The 17,884-nt window shown below is 41.4% G+C and overlaps 1 protein-coding gene across 6 annotated transcripts in view; it reads left to right on the forward strand.

Moving 5' to 3' along the window:
* Positions 1-17,884, forward strand: part of LOC100087850 (complement factor H-related protein 5) — a 52,617-nt gene that overhangs the window by 13,662 nt on the left and 21,071 nt on the right. For 5 of the 6 annotated variants that reach the window (XM_029081545.2, XM_029081544.2, XM_029081541.2 and 2 more), the window contains exons 5-10: positions 2,126-2,311; positions 2,390-2,572; positions 3,806-3,994; positions 9,059-9,241; positions 10,512-10,694; positions 14,141-14,338. In XM_029081545.2, the coding sequence (XP_028937378.1) occupies positions 2,126-2,311; positions 2,390-2,572; positions 3,806-3,994; positions 9,059-9,241; positions 10,512-10,694; positions 14,141-14,338 (1,122 nt within the window). The remainder of the gene's footprint in view (positions 1-2,125; positions 2,312-2,389; positions 2,573-3,805; positions 3,995-9,058; positions 9,242-10,511; positions 10,695-14,140; positions 14,339-17,884) is intronic. The other variant, XM_029081543.2, reaches the window with a different exon arrangement.

Genomic DNA, 17,884 nt, shown 5'->3' on the forward strand with positions numbered 1-17,884 from the left:
ACATGCATTCTAGATTGTGAGCCCATTGTTGGGTAGGGATTGTTTCTATTTGTGGCTGAATTGTACTTTCCAAGCTACACACAGTAAGTGCTCAGTAAATACAATTGAATGAATGACTACATATAGTTATAATTGTTATTATGATTATTACCATTTAAATCTCTACTTCCCAGCCATCATGAAGATTGAATGCAATTACCGAGAATAGGTTTGTCTGAATCTTGATATGATTTAAACGTCACACTAATTCCTTGGCCCTCCCCAAAGACACACCCATCCTAACTGATTCTGTTTTGTACCTTGGGAGGCTATCTTTTCATCATTGGACAATACTTAATAATGTTGGTATTTGTTAAGCGCTTACTATGTGCCGAGCACTGTTCTCAGGTAACAGAATTCAGTGACCATATTCAACTCTGTTGCATTGATATTGATCTTCGTAGTATAATGGGTTTGTGAGGTACAGGCTGGAATTAAACCTTTATCTTCTCCAAACGAATTGTCCTGCCTTAGCGCCTTGCTGATTTGCAGTAACTCACAATATATCGTAATTTGTGCATGAGTGAGTTGTGTGTGTTTGTGTACATCCAGAGCACAGTCATCCATAATTGTCTTGTCTTATGCTGTCAAATCATCTCCTACCCATAGCGACTCCATGGATATATCTGTCCCAGAATGTTCCACCTCTATCTGCAATCGTTCTGGTAGTGTATCCATAGAGTTTTCTTGGTAAAAATACAGAAGTGGTTTACCATTGCCTTCTTCCACGCAGTAAACTTGAGTGTCCACCCTTGACTCTCTCCCATGCTGCTGCTGTCCAGCTCAGGTGAGTTTTGACTTGTAGCAGATTGCCTTCCACTTGCTAGCCTCTGCCCAAGCTATGAATGGAATGGGTAGGCCTCTGCTTGATTCTCCCCCATAGCTGAGACTGGTAGAGTACTGGAAACTCTGTTCCTGAGTTGCTATGTAGGCAATTCAAAGGGAATTGATTATTTTTCCTGGCTGTTGAAGAGTTTCCCAGAGGACTAAAATCATATTTTGGAAAAGCAGCGTGGTGTAGTGGATAGAGCAAGGGCCTGGGAGTTAGAAGGTCATGGGCTCTAATTCCGGTTTGACCAGTTGTCTGCTGTGTAGCCTCAGGCAAGTCGCTTCACTTCTCTGGGCCTCAGTTACCTCATCTGGAAAATGGGGCATAAGACTGTGAGCCCCACGTGGGACAACCTGAGTACCTTGTATCTACCCAGTGCTTAGAACAGTGCTTGGCATACAGTAAGCTCTTAACAAATACCATGATTATAATTATATGACAATAGTTTGATCCCAATTTTCAGATTCCTCATTTTATCCTTGAGAATAGAATAGATTGAACAGAAGTCTTGATTTATTTAATGGATAATGGGGAACGGTTTTGACTTTCCCAACTGTATCATCAAATAATAGTCTTAGAGTCTTGATAAAACTTTTCATGGCAGCCAAACTTTTTCAGGAGTTGCTAGAGACCAGGTCTACTGGTAATATCAAATGTTTTGCTAAGATTCACGAAGACTGTAGAGCGGTCTTGCTATTCTTCCTGCAACATTCATATATCTTATGTGCAGTGAAGATTAGATCTGCTGTACTCCACTAGGGTCTGAACCTCTTATCAAGCTCTCAGCGGACTCTGACACTTCATAGGAATTCATTTATGCTCATCCAAAGTACAAATATATGCTTTTTCAATTAAACTTTAAATTTTCCTTATTCTGATTCCATTGCCTCTGCGTATTTCTCTTTCTGCCTTTTCCACTAAAATTTCAGTCCCCGAGGGCTCCACTAGAACATACCTTGTACTTCAGTTATATTTCCCAAGCACTTATACTCAGTGGGTGCTCAATAAATACCATTATTTCTACTAATATTATTATTACTTCTAAACTGATGTTACACTAAAATTCTGCTGAAATTTGGAAAAATAAATCATTCTACTCTTCCTCAGTAAGCATGCTAAACATCATTTCATATTCATTGAGATGCATTTTTTACATCGGAAATGAGAAACAAAATCCAGGGAGTTGCACCTCTTTTGCTGTATATATTTTAAATGAAAAACACCATAATGAGAATTCACATGCTCTTTTTATTGCAGAGGTGGTAAAACCCTGTGGACCTCTACCCACTCTTGCCAATGGAAAATCTAATAAAAAAACTGAGAAGAGGGCATATCGTCATGGAGAAGTTGTGGAATATAAATGTGATGCAAAATTTATAATGGAAGGATCTAAGAGAATTGAATGCCGTGATGGAAAATGGACACCTTTGCCTGCTTGTAAAGGTAACACTTCAAAAACAATTATTTATGTGTGCTTTTTCTTATATTGAAAGGATTTTAATAAAGAGCTCAATTTATTAGAGGTTGAAAAAACATGTGGCAACCCTCCTGAACTCAACCACGGTGATCTCAAATCTAACCATCCTCCACCATATCATCATGGGGATTCGGTAGAATACAGTTGCCAAGAAGCATTTACAGTGATTGGAAAGAAGAAAGTAACGTGTATTCAAGGAACTTGGACAGCTCTTCCTCAATGCATCGGTAAAGTTGATACACTTCTTAAAACAGACATTTAAGATTAGTTCATAATTTTCCAATGGATGAATAGGTATTTTCATACATAGCTTTTCTAATCTAAATGAATGGGACTCTTGATTTATCCATTCTAACGTAGAAATACATAAGTGTGAGTTGCATATGATTTTACTCTACACTTCCCGTGGCCTAGGGGATAGAACATGGGCCTGGGAGTCATAAGAACCTGGGTTCTAAATGTGGCTCGGCCACTTGTCTTTTGGGTGACCTTGGGCAAGTCACTTAACTTCTCTGTGCCTCAGTTACCTCATATGTAAATTGGGGATGAAGACTGTAAACCCTATGTGGGACATGATTCTGTCCCACCTGATTAGTTTGTATTTACTGCAGCATTTAGAACAGCGCTTGACACAGAGTAAGTGCATGACAAATACCATCATCATCATCATCCGCATTTCCAGTAAAGAGGACAGCAAATTGATCTTACGAATTTGGCTCCATGGTTTCCGATAAAACCAATTTTGAACAACCAACCCAAACCACAGGATACACTGTATTCCAGGACTCATTGAATGGGTGTCTCCAAAACCTGGAGTGATCTCCACACACCCAGTGCCACAGGGCAGCTGGACAGGACCCCCCACCTGTGGTACAAAGGGATCGGTGGATCGGATAGACCGATAGGGATGGTGGTCCATATCGGTGTGGGCCAATTTATTCCCTTGGACCTTGTGGACAATCTCCTTAGCCCTCATGTCTGGCTGGATCCTCCTCTCGTGGCCTGCTGGTCTTCCTAGGCTTGATTTGCCCCATTTTTCCATTGCCCTTTCCGGGCTGACCCTCAAACTGCTATTCTGAAGTTCACAGCTAAAGCATCCAGGCTGCTGGCCCAGTGCTGGATCAGTTTGATGCCAGGAGGCAACTACACCCTTGTGGGATCGAAATTACTCTTGCCACCATATTCTTTGTATCAGTTAGATGCTGGTCAAAGAGCTGGAAAATAACGCCGTATGCTTCAGTAAGTTGAATGATCATAGCATTTAAACAGTGCTTGATATTTTGCAAATATTTCAAATGTATTTACTGAGCCATAAAAATATTACAGAGAATTAAAACACATGGGGATTGATAAAATTATTAATTTTTAAGGTTTTCTACTTTAGGAGGTGCAAGGCCAAAATCATTACATTTTAAATGTTATTCACATGGTCTTTTAATTTTATCTTTTTAAATAATTAGAAATAAGTCAACTTAAGAAATGTACGGTGCCGCCAGATCCTTCAAATGGGAAAATTACTTCAACGAAGAGTGACTATCCACACAACAGTTTCTTATTTTTCATTTGCAATGCAAATTTTGAAGCAGAAGAATCTACAAGAATACCATGCATAAATGGAAAATGGCAACAACTTCCCACATGCTTGAGTAGTAAGACTTGGGTTTTCTCATTTCTTCATCATGAATCTTTCAATGGACATTGTTTCTTATTTCTCTTCAGATTTCTTTGTCTCAAAAATGACTAACAATGGAAAAGTCTAATCATTTCTAAATAACCTAGGTTTATGAAAATACCCATTCATATTGCAGATTTTCATCATTTAAAGACTTTTCTGGTGGGGTCTGTAAAAACTTTTCAAGAACAACCAAATAGGCTTTTTAATTCTACTCTGAAAGTCTGTTTAAAATTGAATTTCACCTCTTTTCCTTTACTCCAATCATTTCACCATGGATGTTTCTGTTGTGTTTCATAAGGAAAACAATTTGTTGTTTTAAAAGTTGGCTCCCATGGAAATGTATAAATTGGTAAATTTCATGTTGGTCCAATTCAGAGATGGGAAAGAAATCCACAAACCAAGTCATTCCATTCATTCAATCAATCAAACAATAGATGCCCAATAAATACTATTGCTTGATTTACAAATAGTGGAAACAAGTGGAAGAAAAAGGAAATGACTGGAAATGTCAAAATGCATGGGTAAATAATTGAGTACATAATTAGCATAAGTAGATAGATATTACAATTACCTCCACTGCATAGTTTCCTCCTAGTCCCACCAATCTTAGAGTAGGAAATGAAAAAGTATTTTTTTAAGCAGTGATAGTGGCACACACCAGGGTCAAATGCCACAGATACACACTTGAGCTGTGGAAGTTTCCTCTTTGATATGTGCATTGGTGCCAGGATAGGAAGTTGAGAAAGGAAGAGGATTGCTATAATTTATTTAGAACCTATTATAAAACCTAGGGAAGCAGCAAGGAGTACAGATCTGGGAGTCAAGAGGTCATGGGAGGAAATTCCGGCTCCCCCATATATCTGCTGTGTGACTTTGGACAAGTCACTTCACTTCTCTGTGTCTCAGTTAACTCATCTGTAAAATGGGGATTAAGACTGTGAGCCCCACGTGGGACAGGGGCTGTATCCAACCCAATTTGTATCCACCCCAGTGCTTAGTACAGTGCCTGACACATAGTAAGCGCTTAATAAATGCCTTTAAAGAAACATACTGGAGAGAGCAATAGAAGTATGAGTCATAGTTTCAAATGCTGTTTTACCACTCTCTTCCTTCTCTCCTCCTTTCCTCCTCTATTTTTCTTCTCTTTTTTCTCTTATTGTCAGACTTTATGGTCCAAGAATTAACCCTTCCTATGTTTGGGGATTCCAAAAAATATGCAAAGTTTGGGTCCTTAAGTGAGTGAATATAATAATGTTGGTATTTGTTAAGCGCTTACTATGTGCAGAGCACTGTTCTAAGCGCTGGGGTAAACACAGGGGAATCAGGTTGTCCCACGTGGGGCTCACAGTCTTAATCCCCATTTTACAGATGAGGGAACTGAGGCACAGAGAAGTTAAGTGACTTGCCCACAGTCACACAGCTGACAAGTGGCAGAGCTGGGATTCGAACTCATGAGCCCCGACTCCAAAGCCCGTGCTCTTTCCACTGCGCCACGCTGCTATCATTGATATTTATATAAATATGTAGATATATCTCAAGGATATAGATATAGAAATCAATACATAAATAATTGCTGTGGATGCAAAGGCTGGTCAAATCTAAGGTCATTGAGGGCAGAAAATGTGTCTTAGAGGTGTTTTATATGCTCAATAAATATCATTGCTTGATTAATTCACTCATAAATGTTGAGGATATGTATGAACAAATAATGATCATGGGTGCTGGTATGGTTGACACAACTCAGTGTGGAAATAATGAATGAAGAAAGTTGACCTGGAGGAGTTGAGTTTAAGGAGGATTTTGACATTAGGGAGAACTGTGATGAGGTAGATTTGAACTGGGAGAGAGTTCCAGTCAGAGGGATCATCATATTAATAATGGTATTTATTAAGCTCTTATCATGTGCCAAGCCCTGTTAAACATCATGGTCAAGGGATCGAAGGCCAGATAGTCACGTGAGAACTATAGTGACAAGGAATGCTTAGGCGGAGCAAAGGGTGGATGCTGGGGCAGAGCAGGTCACTTGGACAGAACTGGTTGAGATCCTTGAGTTCAGCTGAAAATGAGTTTCTGGGCAAGGCAGAAGGAAATGAGTGGCTATTAGAAAGTGCTGAACTACAGAAGCAGCATGGCTTAGTGGAAAGAGCCTGGGCTTGGGAGTCAGAGGTCATGAGTCCTAATCCCGACTCTGCCACTTGGCAGCTATGTGTGATTTTTAATGTCACTTAACTTCTCTGTGCCTCAGTTACCTCATCGGTAAAATAGGGATTTAGAACGTGAGCCCCAAGTTAGGCAACCTTATAACCTTGTATCTATCCCAGTACTTAGAACAGTGCTTGGCACATAAGCACTTAACAAATGCTATAAAAAAACACATTGGACCGAGCAATAGAGCATCATCATCATTATTATTATTGAACTAGAAACAACTAGAAACATTAGAACATAGTAATCTGGCACTTACATTATTATTATTATTAGGATTTAACTGCCGAGGAGTGCAGAGTACACTTTAAGAAGATATGTGCTGCAGAATGTGGTGTAGTGAGAAGAGCGGATAGACTGAGCCTGGAACGCCAGTGAGGAAGCTGCTACAGTAGTCTGATAGTGAAATTATAAGAGATGGAAGCAGAGGAGGGCTATTGCAGTGGCGGCGAATGGCGGAGATCTGGAAAGTGTTGGCGGAGAAGGGCTGGAAGGTTTTAATGTTTGAACAACTGTAAGGTGTAAATAACAAAGGGTTACAAACTTCTGAGACATGGAGGATAGTGGTGTTTATGACAGAAATGATTAGGTAGAAAGGGGTGGTTTAGCAGGGAAAAAGAGACATTCTGAATTTGCAGTGCCAGCGAAACATCTGTTGGATAACCTGGAAGCAAGATGAAATGCAAAGTGGTATGTCAACAGAGAGACTGGAACTAAAGAGGTAGTTTTGGGAGATGTGAGCTTAAAGATGGGAGGAAAACCATACAACAGATGAGCTACCTGAGTGAATGTCAAGAAGGAATTGCAAACCACCACCTTGCAGGACACCCCATAGCCAGAGAATTATAGGTGTAAGAAGAGATGGTGAATGATCACTGCTAGTTATTTTAATTTATTTATTTAAGGCTATTTCACTGAAAGGTACAGTTCCCCATAGAACTGTAAGCATAAGAAAGATATATCCATTTTAATCTTTTACCTAAGGTTTCATAAACCCAGCTTGAAAAAAAGTTCAGATTACCAAAGACATGCAGAAATAAATGTTTAAAATATATAAAATACTGTAAACAATAAAAGTGATGAATCTGGAAGAAGCTCCTAGTCAGCTTCTTAAGAGGTACAATATTGGCCTATTAAGAAGTAACTTGATATTGTCCAGTGTTTATATAATATTTGTGGAATTGGTTAAGTCTTCACTATGGGCCAAGCACTATTCTAAGCGCTGAAGTAGATACAAGGATATTAGGATGAAGCAGTTCCTGTCCCACATGGGGCTCACAATCTTAATCCCCATTTTACTGATGAGATCACTGAAGCACAGAAGTTAAGTGACTTGCGTAAGGTCACACAGCAGGCACATGGAGGTGTCGGGATTAAAACCCACATCATCTGACTCCCAGGCCCAGGCTCTTTCTACTAGACCATACTGTATGAATGAGCACTTACCATTGTATAGAGAAAGACCAGGCTTTATAGTGATTTCATCATACATCATTCTTAGTCCAAGGCAAGATTGCTTGCTACTTTTCGGTACCAAAAACTAATTTCACCACAGAAAGTTTTTTCTCTCTTCTCAGTTCTGTGCACACTACTTCTCTTCTCAACTTCCACCCTTCTTGGGATGCAGCTACGGTGACATTAACCACCCCGTTGACTTTCCCAGGATGGGGAATTGAAGTGACGTGTATATCCCCTCGTGGGACCCTCTACTCTTGATCTCACCCCTGGGAGGGAGGGCCATGAGGAGGAATTTTTTTTACTATAATTATCACTTATTTATTATTTCTGACATTTGGTACGCAATTATTTTTTGGGTTAACGAAACACTCCGAACTGGAGAAAGACACAAGAAACCTACTTTCCCTCTGCTCTCCCAGTCCCCTGAAGATGAGCCAAAACTCAGGATTAAATGCAAAGTGTTCTGAAATAGAAAATAATAATTATAGTCAAAATGATAATAATGATAATGTTAATAATAAATGTGATATTCCTTAAGCTCTTATTGTGTGCTAAGCCCTTTAGTAAGCAGTAGGGTAGATATTAGATAATCAAGGCCCACTTGAGTCTTACACTCTCAGCGAGAGGGAGAACAGGTCACCAATCACCAATTTAAAATGAGGAACCAAGGCACAGAGAAGTTAAGTAACTTGCCCAAGGTCACACAGCAATTAACAAGCACAGCAGAGATTAGAGCTCAGCTCTGCTGATTCCCAGGCCCATGTTATTTCCACTAGGTCATGCTGCTTCCCTAAGAAGAGAAGAGATTGATGTTCCAGGTTCCCCGAATGAACACGGGAAAAATGGGTAGGTGGAGAAAGAGAGATCAGACCAACAGATTACTCCAGAACAGATAATCTCCATTAACATTCCTCAGGTCAGTTGAGCAGTGCTGCCATGACGTTTGGAGATGGTTGCATGGCCTAGTGGATCGATCATGAGCTGCGAGTCAGAAGATCTGGATTCTAATTCCTGTTCTGCTACTTACCTGCTATATGAACTTGAGCAAGTCACTTAACTTCTCTTTTCCTCACTTTCTTCATCTGTAAAATAGGGATTAAATACTTGTTTGTCCCTCCCTATTTAACTGTGAGTTCCATGTGGGACAGGGATTTTGTCTGATCTGCAAAGGATGTATTTACCCAAATGTTTTGTACAGTGTTTGGCATATAGTAAACTCTTAACAAACACCACAATTATTATTAAATGACACTAATTAAACATTCTAGGGAATGGTAAATCAACATGGATTAAAAATGCTTTTTCAATTAAAAATTGGCCTCATTCCCTAAGAAGTATACATTTGCTCTATGATTAATCAATTTCTTTTTGGTAGAAGGGAGAAGAAAACTGTGCCCCCCTCCACCTCAAATACCTCACGCCCAGATGATATCAACGACTGTGAGCTATGTGAGTGGGGAAACTCTATCTGTTCGGTGTGAGGATGGCTACCTGCTCCAAGGACCAGAAGAAATCAAATGTGAAAACGGAGTGTGGAAATTTGTCCCACATTGCGTTAGTGAGTATGGAGAAGTGATGCCAATCAAATGATGGGTCGAATTCCCTGTCAGAGAGGAGTATATATTGGTCCAATGAGCTTGATTATTCTTTCTACACCAAGAAAATCCACTGGACCAAGCAGAGATGGAAAGAGTGAATTGTCTTCCCCCTCTTTCTCTCTCTCACACCTTCTCTCTCTCTTTCACTCTTCTCTGCTTCTCTCTCTTTCTCTTCCTCTGTCTCCCTCTCTCTCTCTTTCATTCTCTTCCACACCAACAATACCGTGGCTATATGAATGCCAGCATCCACCTGGGAGGTAGAAGAGGAACATTGCTGGAGGAAGGGAAATCAGCAACCCCACAACTCTTACAAACATCTGGAAACACTTTTTTGTTCTTCAGTGGGTATTGGGGGCTAGGGGGATGTTAGGAGAAGTATAAGAACAAGACCCTGCAGTGGGTTTGGGCACAGAAACCGTGGGTTGACAGTGAGGTTTGTGCTGAGCTCTACCTGGCCTCACTGGCTCTATTCTGCCAACCCCCTTGATGTTGCACAGGTGTTATAGTCATCTTTGTTTCCTTTTTCAGTGATCTCCTTCCCACCTCAGCCCTCCCACTACATTCTCAAATGAAAACGTCTCTTCCATAAGACATAAATAATTTATAATAATTATGGTATTTGTTAAGCACTTACTATGTGCCAGGCATTGTACTAAGTGCTGGGATGAATACAAGCAAATTGGGTTGGACACAGTACCTGTCCCACATGGGGCTCACAGTCTTAATCCCCATTTTAAAGATGAGGTAACTGAGACACAGAGAAGTAAAAAGACTTATCCAAGGTCACACAGCAGACATAGTTTTTTACATATATTATTTTAGGCTCCATGAGATTTGGTGGGGGAGGTTAAATGGTGCAGGGTTGGGGAGATGGGCAGTGGTGGGCAAGGAAGGGAAAGGACAGTGAGAGTGGTTGCTTTTGAGGTGGAGGGGGCCTGTAAGGTGGGGATTTGTAGGCAGTTAGCTCTTAACACAGGGGGAACACAGGTAGCTGAGGCCAACCTCAACCCCAGGCTCTTATCCAGAGTGAGTCTGGGGCCAGGCAATGACACCTCCTGTTTGGATGCCATCTTGAAAGTATCAAGAAGTAGCCCTCTTAAATACATCCGTAGGTGAGCTACTCCTAATCTATCTTGCTCTGAAGCAACCATTTGTCTTGCTCATCTTATGCTAACTCTTCTCGGTGTCTTTTGTCTTAATGTTCACTGGTACATCGATTCCATCTTTCAGAAGCCGGTGGAAAATGTGGGCCGCCTCCAGCTATTGATAATGGAGACATCATCTCTTTCCCATTACTTGAATACCCTCCTGGAGCTAAAGTTGAATACAAATGCCAGAACCTTTATAAACTGGAGGGTTCCAAGCAGGTGGCATGCAGAAACGGGAAGTGGTCGAAACCTCCATCATGTTTAGGTATTTTCTAATTATTCCTAGGATCATGAGAACATCCAGAGTGATATATGATTGTAAGAATTAAAGTGATACAATGGAACAGAAGCCACTTGCTCTGTCCTCTAAATGTATTAAGCTCTCACTGAGTACAAAATCTCAAACAGGGTCTTAATGAGGCAACCAGAATCAGGGACTCAAGGTGACTTTGTTCATTCGTTCATTCAGTCGTATTTATTGAGTGCTTACTGTGTCCGTAGCCCTGGGGAAAATGAGGCTTCCTTCTGATGTAAGTCAAGAATGCAGAGATCAGAACAGCAAAACGAGAAAAAAGGCCATATCGGACTGAGAATGTATAATTCAATGGTATTTATTGAGTGCTTACTGTGTACAGAGAGACTGAGTTTTCTGGAGTCAGAGAGGTCAGGAATAGGAATGAGCACTGCGACAGCTTTTTTACTGGATCAAAAATGAAACCAAACCCAATTCCCCAAAGAAACCTCGAATCAGTAAGAGTTAGAGCAGTAAATTCTATGGCAGAAGATATGCTTGAAAACTACTTGAAAAAAATTGTAAATTCATTCATTCATTCATTAATATTTATTGAGCGCTTACTATGTGCAGAGCACTGTACTAAGCACTTGGAATGAACAATTCGGCAACAGATAGAGACAATCCCTGCCCAGTGACGGGCTCACAGCCTTATGAGGGGAGAGGGTAGGACAAAAACAGGACAACATAATCATGATAGATAGAATCAAGGGGATGTACACCTCATTAACAAAATAAATAGGGTAATAAAAATATATACAAATGAGCACAGTGCTGAGGGGGAGGAGCAGAGGGAAAGAGGGTTTAGCTGAGGGGAGGTGAAGGGAGGAAAGAGGAGGGAGCAGAAGGCGGAGGGGGAGCAGAGAGAGAGCAGAGGGAGCAGAGGGAAAAGGGGTACCTCAGTCTGGGAAGGTCATATGAGGCAATCGCCAACTCGCGATTGGTTCTGAATGGCTTCCTGCTGCAGTTAGCTGGGCAAAAGTCTTCACTTTTTCTCAAACTACTTGTATTCCACGTTCATTCGATGCATTCAGCTCAACAACTCTTTGGCAGAAAAGTTCTGACCCATAAAGTTCCCTAGCAGCTGCCGAAATAGTGGAGGTTTTCCCAGTTCCAGGCGGCCCATAAAACAAGAGATTAGGATGATCAGCTCCTTCCAGGGTTTTTTTTTGAGCACTGCAACCCCCTCCTCCTGGAAAGCAACTTCCTCCACACATTTCAGACGATATTTCTCCACCCAGGGAACAGGCTTGACTCTCTTGCTTTCTCCACCGACTCCTGCGGCAACAGCGGATCCCCACTCCTTGGCCTGCGGTGGCTTGGTGCTGATGATAGAAGGGCCCTTCAGAAGCGCCTGCATGGAAGCGCCTGCATGGTTATTTCTTCCCTCACCTACATTCTTCGCCACAATTCCCGCCACCCAGCCAGTAAATTAACAGGGAACTCCATTGTAGATATTATCAGCAGTTCAATTTAAGAGTAACTAAGTGATAATTTTAAGTTGTTATGATTTAATCTTTCAGTCAATCCATGGCATTTATTGAGTGATTACTGTGTGAGGAACACTGTACTAAATGCTTGGGAATGTAAAATACAACAGAGTTGGTGGACACCATCCCTGACTGAAAGGAAGTTTTGACCTACAAAGGGATACAGACATTAAGATAGATTAGGAATAAGGGAAATAGTAAAATATAAGATTTTTTACATTAGTACTGTGAGACTGGGGTGAGTAACAAGGTGCTGAAAGGGTAAACAGCCAAGTTTAGCGTTGTCCTCGAGGGGATGGAGGATAGGGGAAATAAAGGGCTTACTCTGGGAAAGCCCTTTGGAGGAGACGTGATTTTAGCAGGGTTATGAAGGAAGGGAGAAGATTGACTGTTGGATGTGAAGCAGGAAGGAATACAAGGCCAAGGGGAGAATGTGGGCAAGTGGTTAATGGTGAGACAGGCAAGATCGAGATTCAAAGAGTAGGTTGGCATTAGAGAAGCAGAGTGTGAGGGTTGGGATGTTCAGTAAGAGATCAGTGTGGTTAAGTGGGAGCAAGAGAACTGACTGAGTGCCTGAAACTGAGAGCAGGGAGTTTCTGTTTACTGTGGAGGTGGGTGGGCAACCACTGAAGGATTTTGAAGAGTGGGGAGACAAAGACTAAAGGGGATTTTTCAGGAAAATGATCTAAGGGGAGAGGTAAGATACAGGGAGGTCAGCAAGAAGGCTAATGCAGCAGTCAAAGTGGATAATGATGATTGCTTGAATCAACGTGGTAGCATTTTGGATGGCGAGGGAAAGGCAGATTCTAGAGACGTGAAATAGAATCGATAGACGTTTATGACAGATTGAATGTGTGGCTTTAATGAGAGAAATGAGTTGAGGATAATGCCAAAGTTATGGGTGGTGCTGTCTATAATGTAAGCTTTTTGTGGGCAGGGAATGTGTCTCTTATAGTCTTGTGTTGTATTCTCCTTAATTAGTACAGTGCCCTGCACACAGTAATTGCTCAATAAATGAGAATGATTGATGACTGATTGATTTAGTGATAGGAAAGTCACGGGGAGGACAATATTTGGATGGGATGATGAGCAGTTTGAAGTATCAGCAAGACATCCAAGTAGAAATGTCCTGGAGGCAAGAGGAAATGCAAGATTGCAGATAAATATAGAGGCCAGTCTTGGAGAGGTAATTTGAGCCTCATCTGCAGAGAGATGACAGTTGAAGTTGTGGGGGTGAGTGACATTGTTACATTCCTTTATTAAGTATTAGAAAATGCTGTTCAAATTTGTAAAGCTTCCTCTTAATTCTTTCTCATCACCTTGAATCATGGAAAATTTAGGCTTTTTACCTCCTGGGCAGATAATTTCACCTTACCTCTTCCCGTCCGAGCAGTAAGGAACTTAAAGAACCTCCTGCTTCCCAGTGTTTGTGCAGTAAGATATTCAGCCTGGAATTGCACACTGTTTAGAGATGTATGGAGACACTACATCAAAATCCATGAGTTGATCACAAATAATTGCTTGTTTGGTTTCAGAAAATGAGAAACCAGATATGCCATATGTGCCAAACCTGAATCAAAACAACAAAAAATCACCAATCAGAAGCCTGATTGTACAGAAAGACAGTGTTAAACCCAAGTCTGATCTCCGTATTGGGAAGGGGGAAGGGTACACAGTGAGGGAAGAGGAGGGTTAGGAAGAAAGTGGAAGTAAGGAAGAAGAATGAGGTGATAGGCTGGGAAGGAATGGATGGGAGGTTGGGAAGGTCTAAGTTTTTACCCACATAGGCCATAAGTTTTTCTTCAATCTGTAAATATCATTTTATTTAACCCTGAAAGGTTTGTCACAATTAGATAAATCAAGTTAGCTAATGCCTTAGACTTTCGAGGTCTTTAGTACCATATGATAAACACCATTCTCTTCTGACAGAGGCGTGTACAGCATCTCCGGAAGATATGGTGAGAAACAATATTGAGCTTAAATGGAGTGACTCTAAAAAACTATACACTGAAACTGGCGAGGTCATTGAATTTACTTGCAAATTGGGATTTATGAAAGCTCCAGGATCACCTTCTTTTCAAGCACAATGTTTGCAAGGAAGAATAATCTATCCCAAGTGCATTGAAGGTAAGTTTCATTTCCCTCTGTGCTAGCAATTCAAAGAATTACAAAAAACAAAATCTGAGATTGAACACTGTGGATTATTAAAGGAGCCTATTACTCAGTTCCTCTATTAGAGCTTTTGAAGCTATTAGAGAATTTTGAGCTATGGGCAGCAAGAAGTAAGAAAAGGCCTTGCCAAATTTTCATTTTCATTTGGTGAGTAATCTGCCAAGAGGCAAAAGGTGGGCAAGAGGTCAGAATGAAGATAGATGAGATCAAGGTACAGTGAGCAGCATTAGAGGAGTGAAGTGTGCTGGCTGGGCTGAAGTAGAAAATCAGCTAGGTAACATAGGAAGGGGTGTGTTGATTAAGTCCTCTAAAGCCAAGGGTAGACAGTTTTTCTTTGTTGTGGAGGAGGAGGAATTTGAGGATTGCTCATAAATGTTTGCTTTCTTTAGGAGGGATCCTCAGTAAATTATAAAGGCCCTCACATATGCTACTGAAACCTGAGTTTCCCATTGTTGGCCACACAAGAACTAAGGGGTCAGTGGTTCTATCCTTTTTCATTAGTAACTTTTATTTCAGGCACAGCAAAACACAATATGGCTTCTCCAGCCTTTTCTTCTGTCAACAAATGGGAAAGCTTCCCTCCCCACCTTTCCTTCTACATTGTGATAAACCAAGTAGTTTCTCAAAGGAAATCAGTTTTCTAAAGATCAAAAAAATTGACAAACAATATCAATAATATAAATATATTATTTAGAAAGAGCTAAAAACATAATGAGAATTGTTAATTCTATTACATGATCAAATTGCAATAAAATGCAACAAGTATGTACCAAAAATAAAACAGAAATTAAAGCAATAAAATTTAAAAATATGCATTCATAACAAATCATATTTTCAATTGATCAGTGGTATTTACTGAATGCCTACTATGTGCAGAGCTTGTTCTAAGCACTTGGGGGAAAACAGTAGAATAGACTTGGTAGATGTGAGGCCAGGAGGTCAGCAAGGAAGCTGATTAACTTGTCAGCTGTGTGACTGTGGGCAAGTCACTTAACTTCTCTGTGCCTCAGTTCCCTCATCTGTAAAATGGGGATTAAGACTGTGAGCCCCACGTGGGACAACCTGATTCCCCTGTGTCTACCCCAGCGCTTAGAACAGTGCTCTGCACATAGTAAGTGCTTAACAAATACCAACATTATTAAGTAGTCGAGGTGGGATATTAAAGTGTTTGGACCAGCATGCAAGTGGTTTGGATGGAGAAAAATGGACACAGTCTAGAGAGGTTACAATGAAAGAGATAATTCTAGGATAATGCCAAGGTTATGGACTCGCAAGACAGGGAGGATGGTGGAGCTGCCTACAGTGATGGGAAAGAGTATGAGGAGGTCAGGGTTTGGGTTGAAAGATGAGTTCCATTTTGGACATACTAAGTTTGGGGTGTCTGTGGAACATCCAAGAAGAGATATCCTAGAGGCAGGAGAAAATAGTGAAGAGAAGGAAAGAGGTTGGTATTTGAGAGGTAGATTTGTGAATCCTCTACATAGAGGTGGTAGTTGGAGCCATGTGAGTGAATGTGTTGTCCAAGAGAGTGGGAATAGATAGAGATGTAGGCTGGAGAAGGGATGGAGAATAGAAGGGAACCCAGACCTGATCCTTCAGAGATTCCCTCAGATAGAGGGTGGGAGGCAGAGGCCAGCTGAAGACACTGACAAGGAGTGGCCAAGTAGATGGGAGAACTGGAAAAGGGGGTCAAGATTTCAGGTGGTGAGATTTGGGAGGGGCAACTGAGGCTCTGGGACCTGGGACCTCTGGCTCAATTAACTCCTGATTCAGGTTGTATTGGCAGTGAGAATCTCCTTTCCTTTTAGCCAAGCACCGCCACCCACCCCATCATTGCCATCACTTCTCCTCTGCCTCAGCCTCGCCACACATCTTCATCACTCCAGTAGTGGAGAACTCGTGGACCCCAAAGGAGCTGAGGTGGTGTGTGCTCGAGGTGGAAGAAATACTGACAAAACAGATAGAGAACTGAGGGGGCCTCAGAGTCAGGAGGATACAGGGAGCTGAGCCTGATGCCCAGTGGGTTTGTGAAACCTGTAGCAGTAGGTGTGTCTGGGCAAGGTGGACATAATTCTCTCCAAATTTGATAAATCATACATTGAATCTGCTGAAAAGAAATTTCTGTCCAGCTGACATGCACGTAGACTACAGAGGTTCGCACTTAGTACCCTCCCCCAGAGACATCATCTGGAGCACAGCCAATTGCAGAGAGGCAGTTAGGCTAGGAGATGGGAGCTAGGAACGTTGATTTAAAAGTTTCCAGAGAGGAAATACATAAGCAGGGGATGTTCACTAGGAGGGCTGAGTTTAAGCAGGATGGCCATACAAGAGCAGACCTGTGGATGGGACAACACAAGGGGAACTGCTAAGGGTGGCGTAGCTGAGTTTCAGCAGAGTTTTCAGCAGTTTTCAGCAATGTTTTATGACCCCATGGATTCATTCGAAAAATAGAACTGTACTTTTCCCAGCCTTTAATACAGTGCCCTGCACACAGTAATTGCTGAGGAAATATCACTGATTGATTGAAGGTTAGGGAGAGGGTCCTGATTCTCCAATCAGGTTTAAGACTCTGTTAAACATTACAGAACAACTGGTAATCGGAGAGGGATTCCCATCCCATTCTCGGCAGCCAGCCCACGGGGTGGAAACCCAGTTAGGTGAACAACCTAAATGATTCCCTTGCCTTTTGGGGAAATGGAGGTTTTTGAATCATGGAACAATGGCGGTAATCTGCTGGGACATGATTGAGAACTCTTAGCTCCAAGAGTGTCCTAGCTCCAAGAGCTGTACGTAGTTGTGAGAACTAGAAATCTGATGCTGCAAATGGATCTCATAGTGATCAGAACCTCACATTCTCTTCACATTCATCAAATATGGGCTGGAGATCCATTGATAAAGAACACTTCTGCAGGTAATTAATCTTTGATAACCGCAATCCTCCATATGTCAGGCATCTCTTTATATTCTTTTGGGCTAGGTTGCCTTGCAGACAAGTGTTTTTAGATCACTGCTTTTCTTAATGTGCTTGATCCCCTGGATGAGAATTCAGGATTGCGCTCCACAGGATATGGGAAAGATCCAAGACTTTGCTCTTGAACACATTCAGCTAGATTACAGAATATTCAGAGTGAGAAGTAAGCAGACACTTTATTCATTCAGTAGTATTTGTTGAGCGCTTACTATTGCAGAGCACTGTACTAAGTGCTTGGAATGTACAATTCAGCAGCAGATAGAGACAATCCCTGGACAATGACGGGCGCACAGTGTAAACGGGGGCTGGTTGGGGGAGGGGGAGGAAGAAATGTAACTGCGTAGCAGTATCTTTTGGGCAATTCCTATTAATGCCAAAATGTAATATTTGATGGTGATTCAGCACCAGTGACTTTTCAGAATACACATTACTTCACTGTTCCCTAATGGTTATTAAAGTGGGAAAGAATGTCTACCAGATTTTGAAAACAAAATGTGAAGCCACGATTCATTTGCCCATTCATATGATTC

Source organism: Ornithorhynchus anatinus, chromosome 16, assembly GCF_004115215.2.
Source record: "Ornithorhynchus anatinus isolate Pmale09 chromosome 16, mOrnAna1.pri.v4, whole genome shotgun sequence".
Taxonomy (NCBI): Eukaryota; Metazoa; Chordata; class Mammalia; order Monotremata; family Ornithorhynchidae; genus Ornithorhynchus; species Ornithorhynchus anatinus.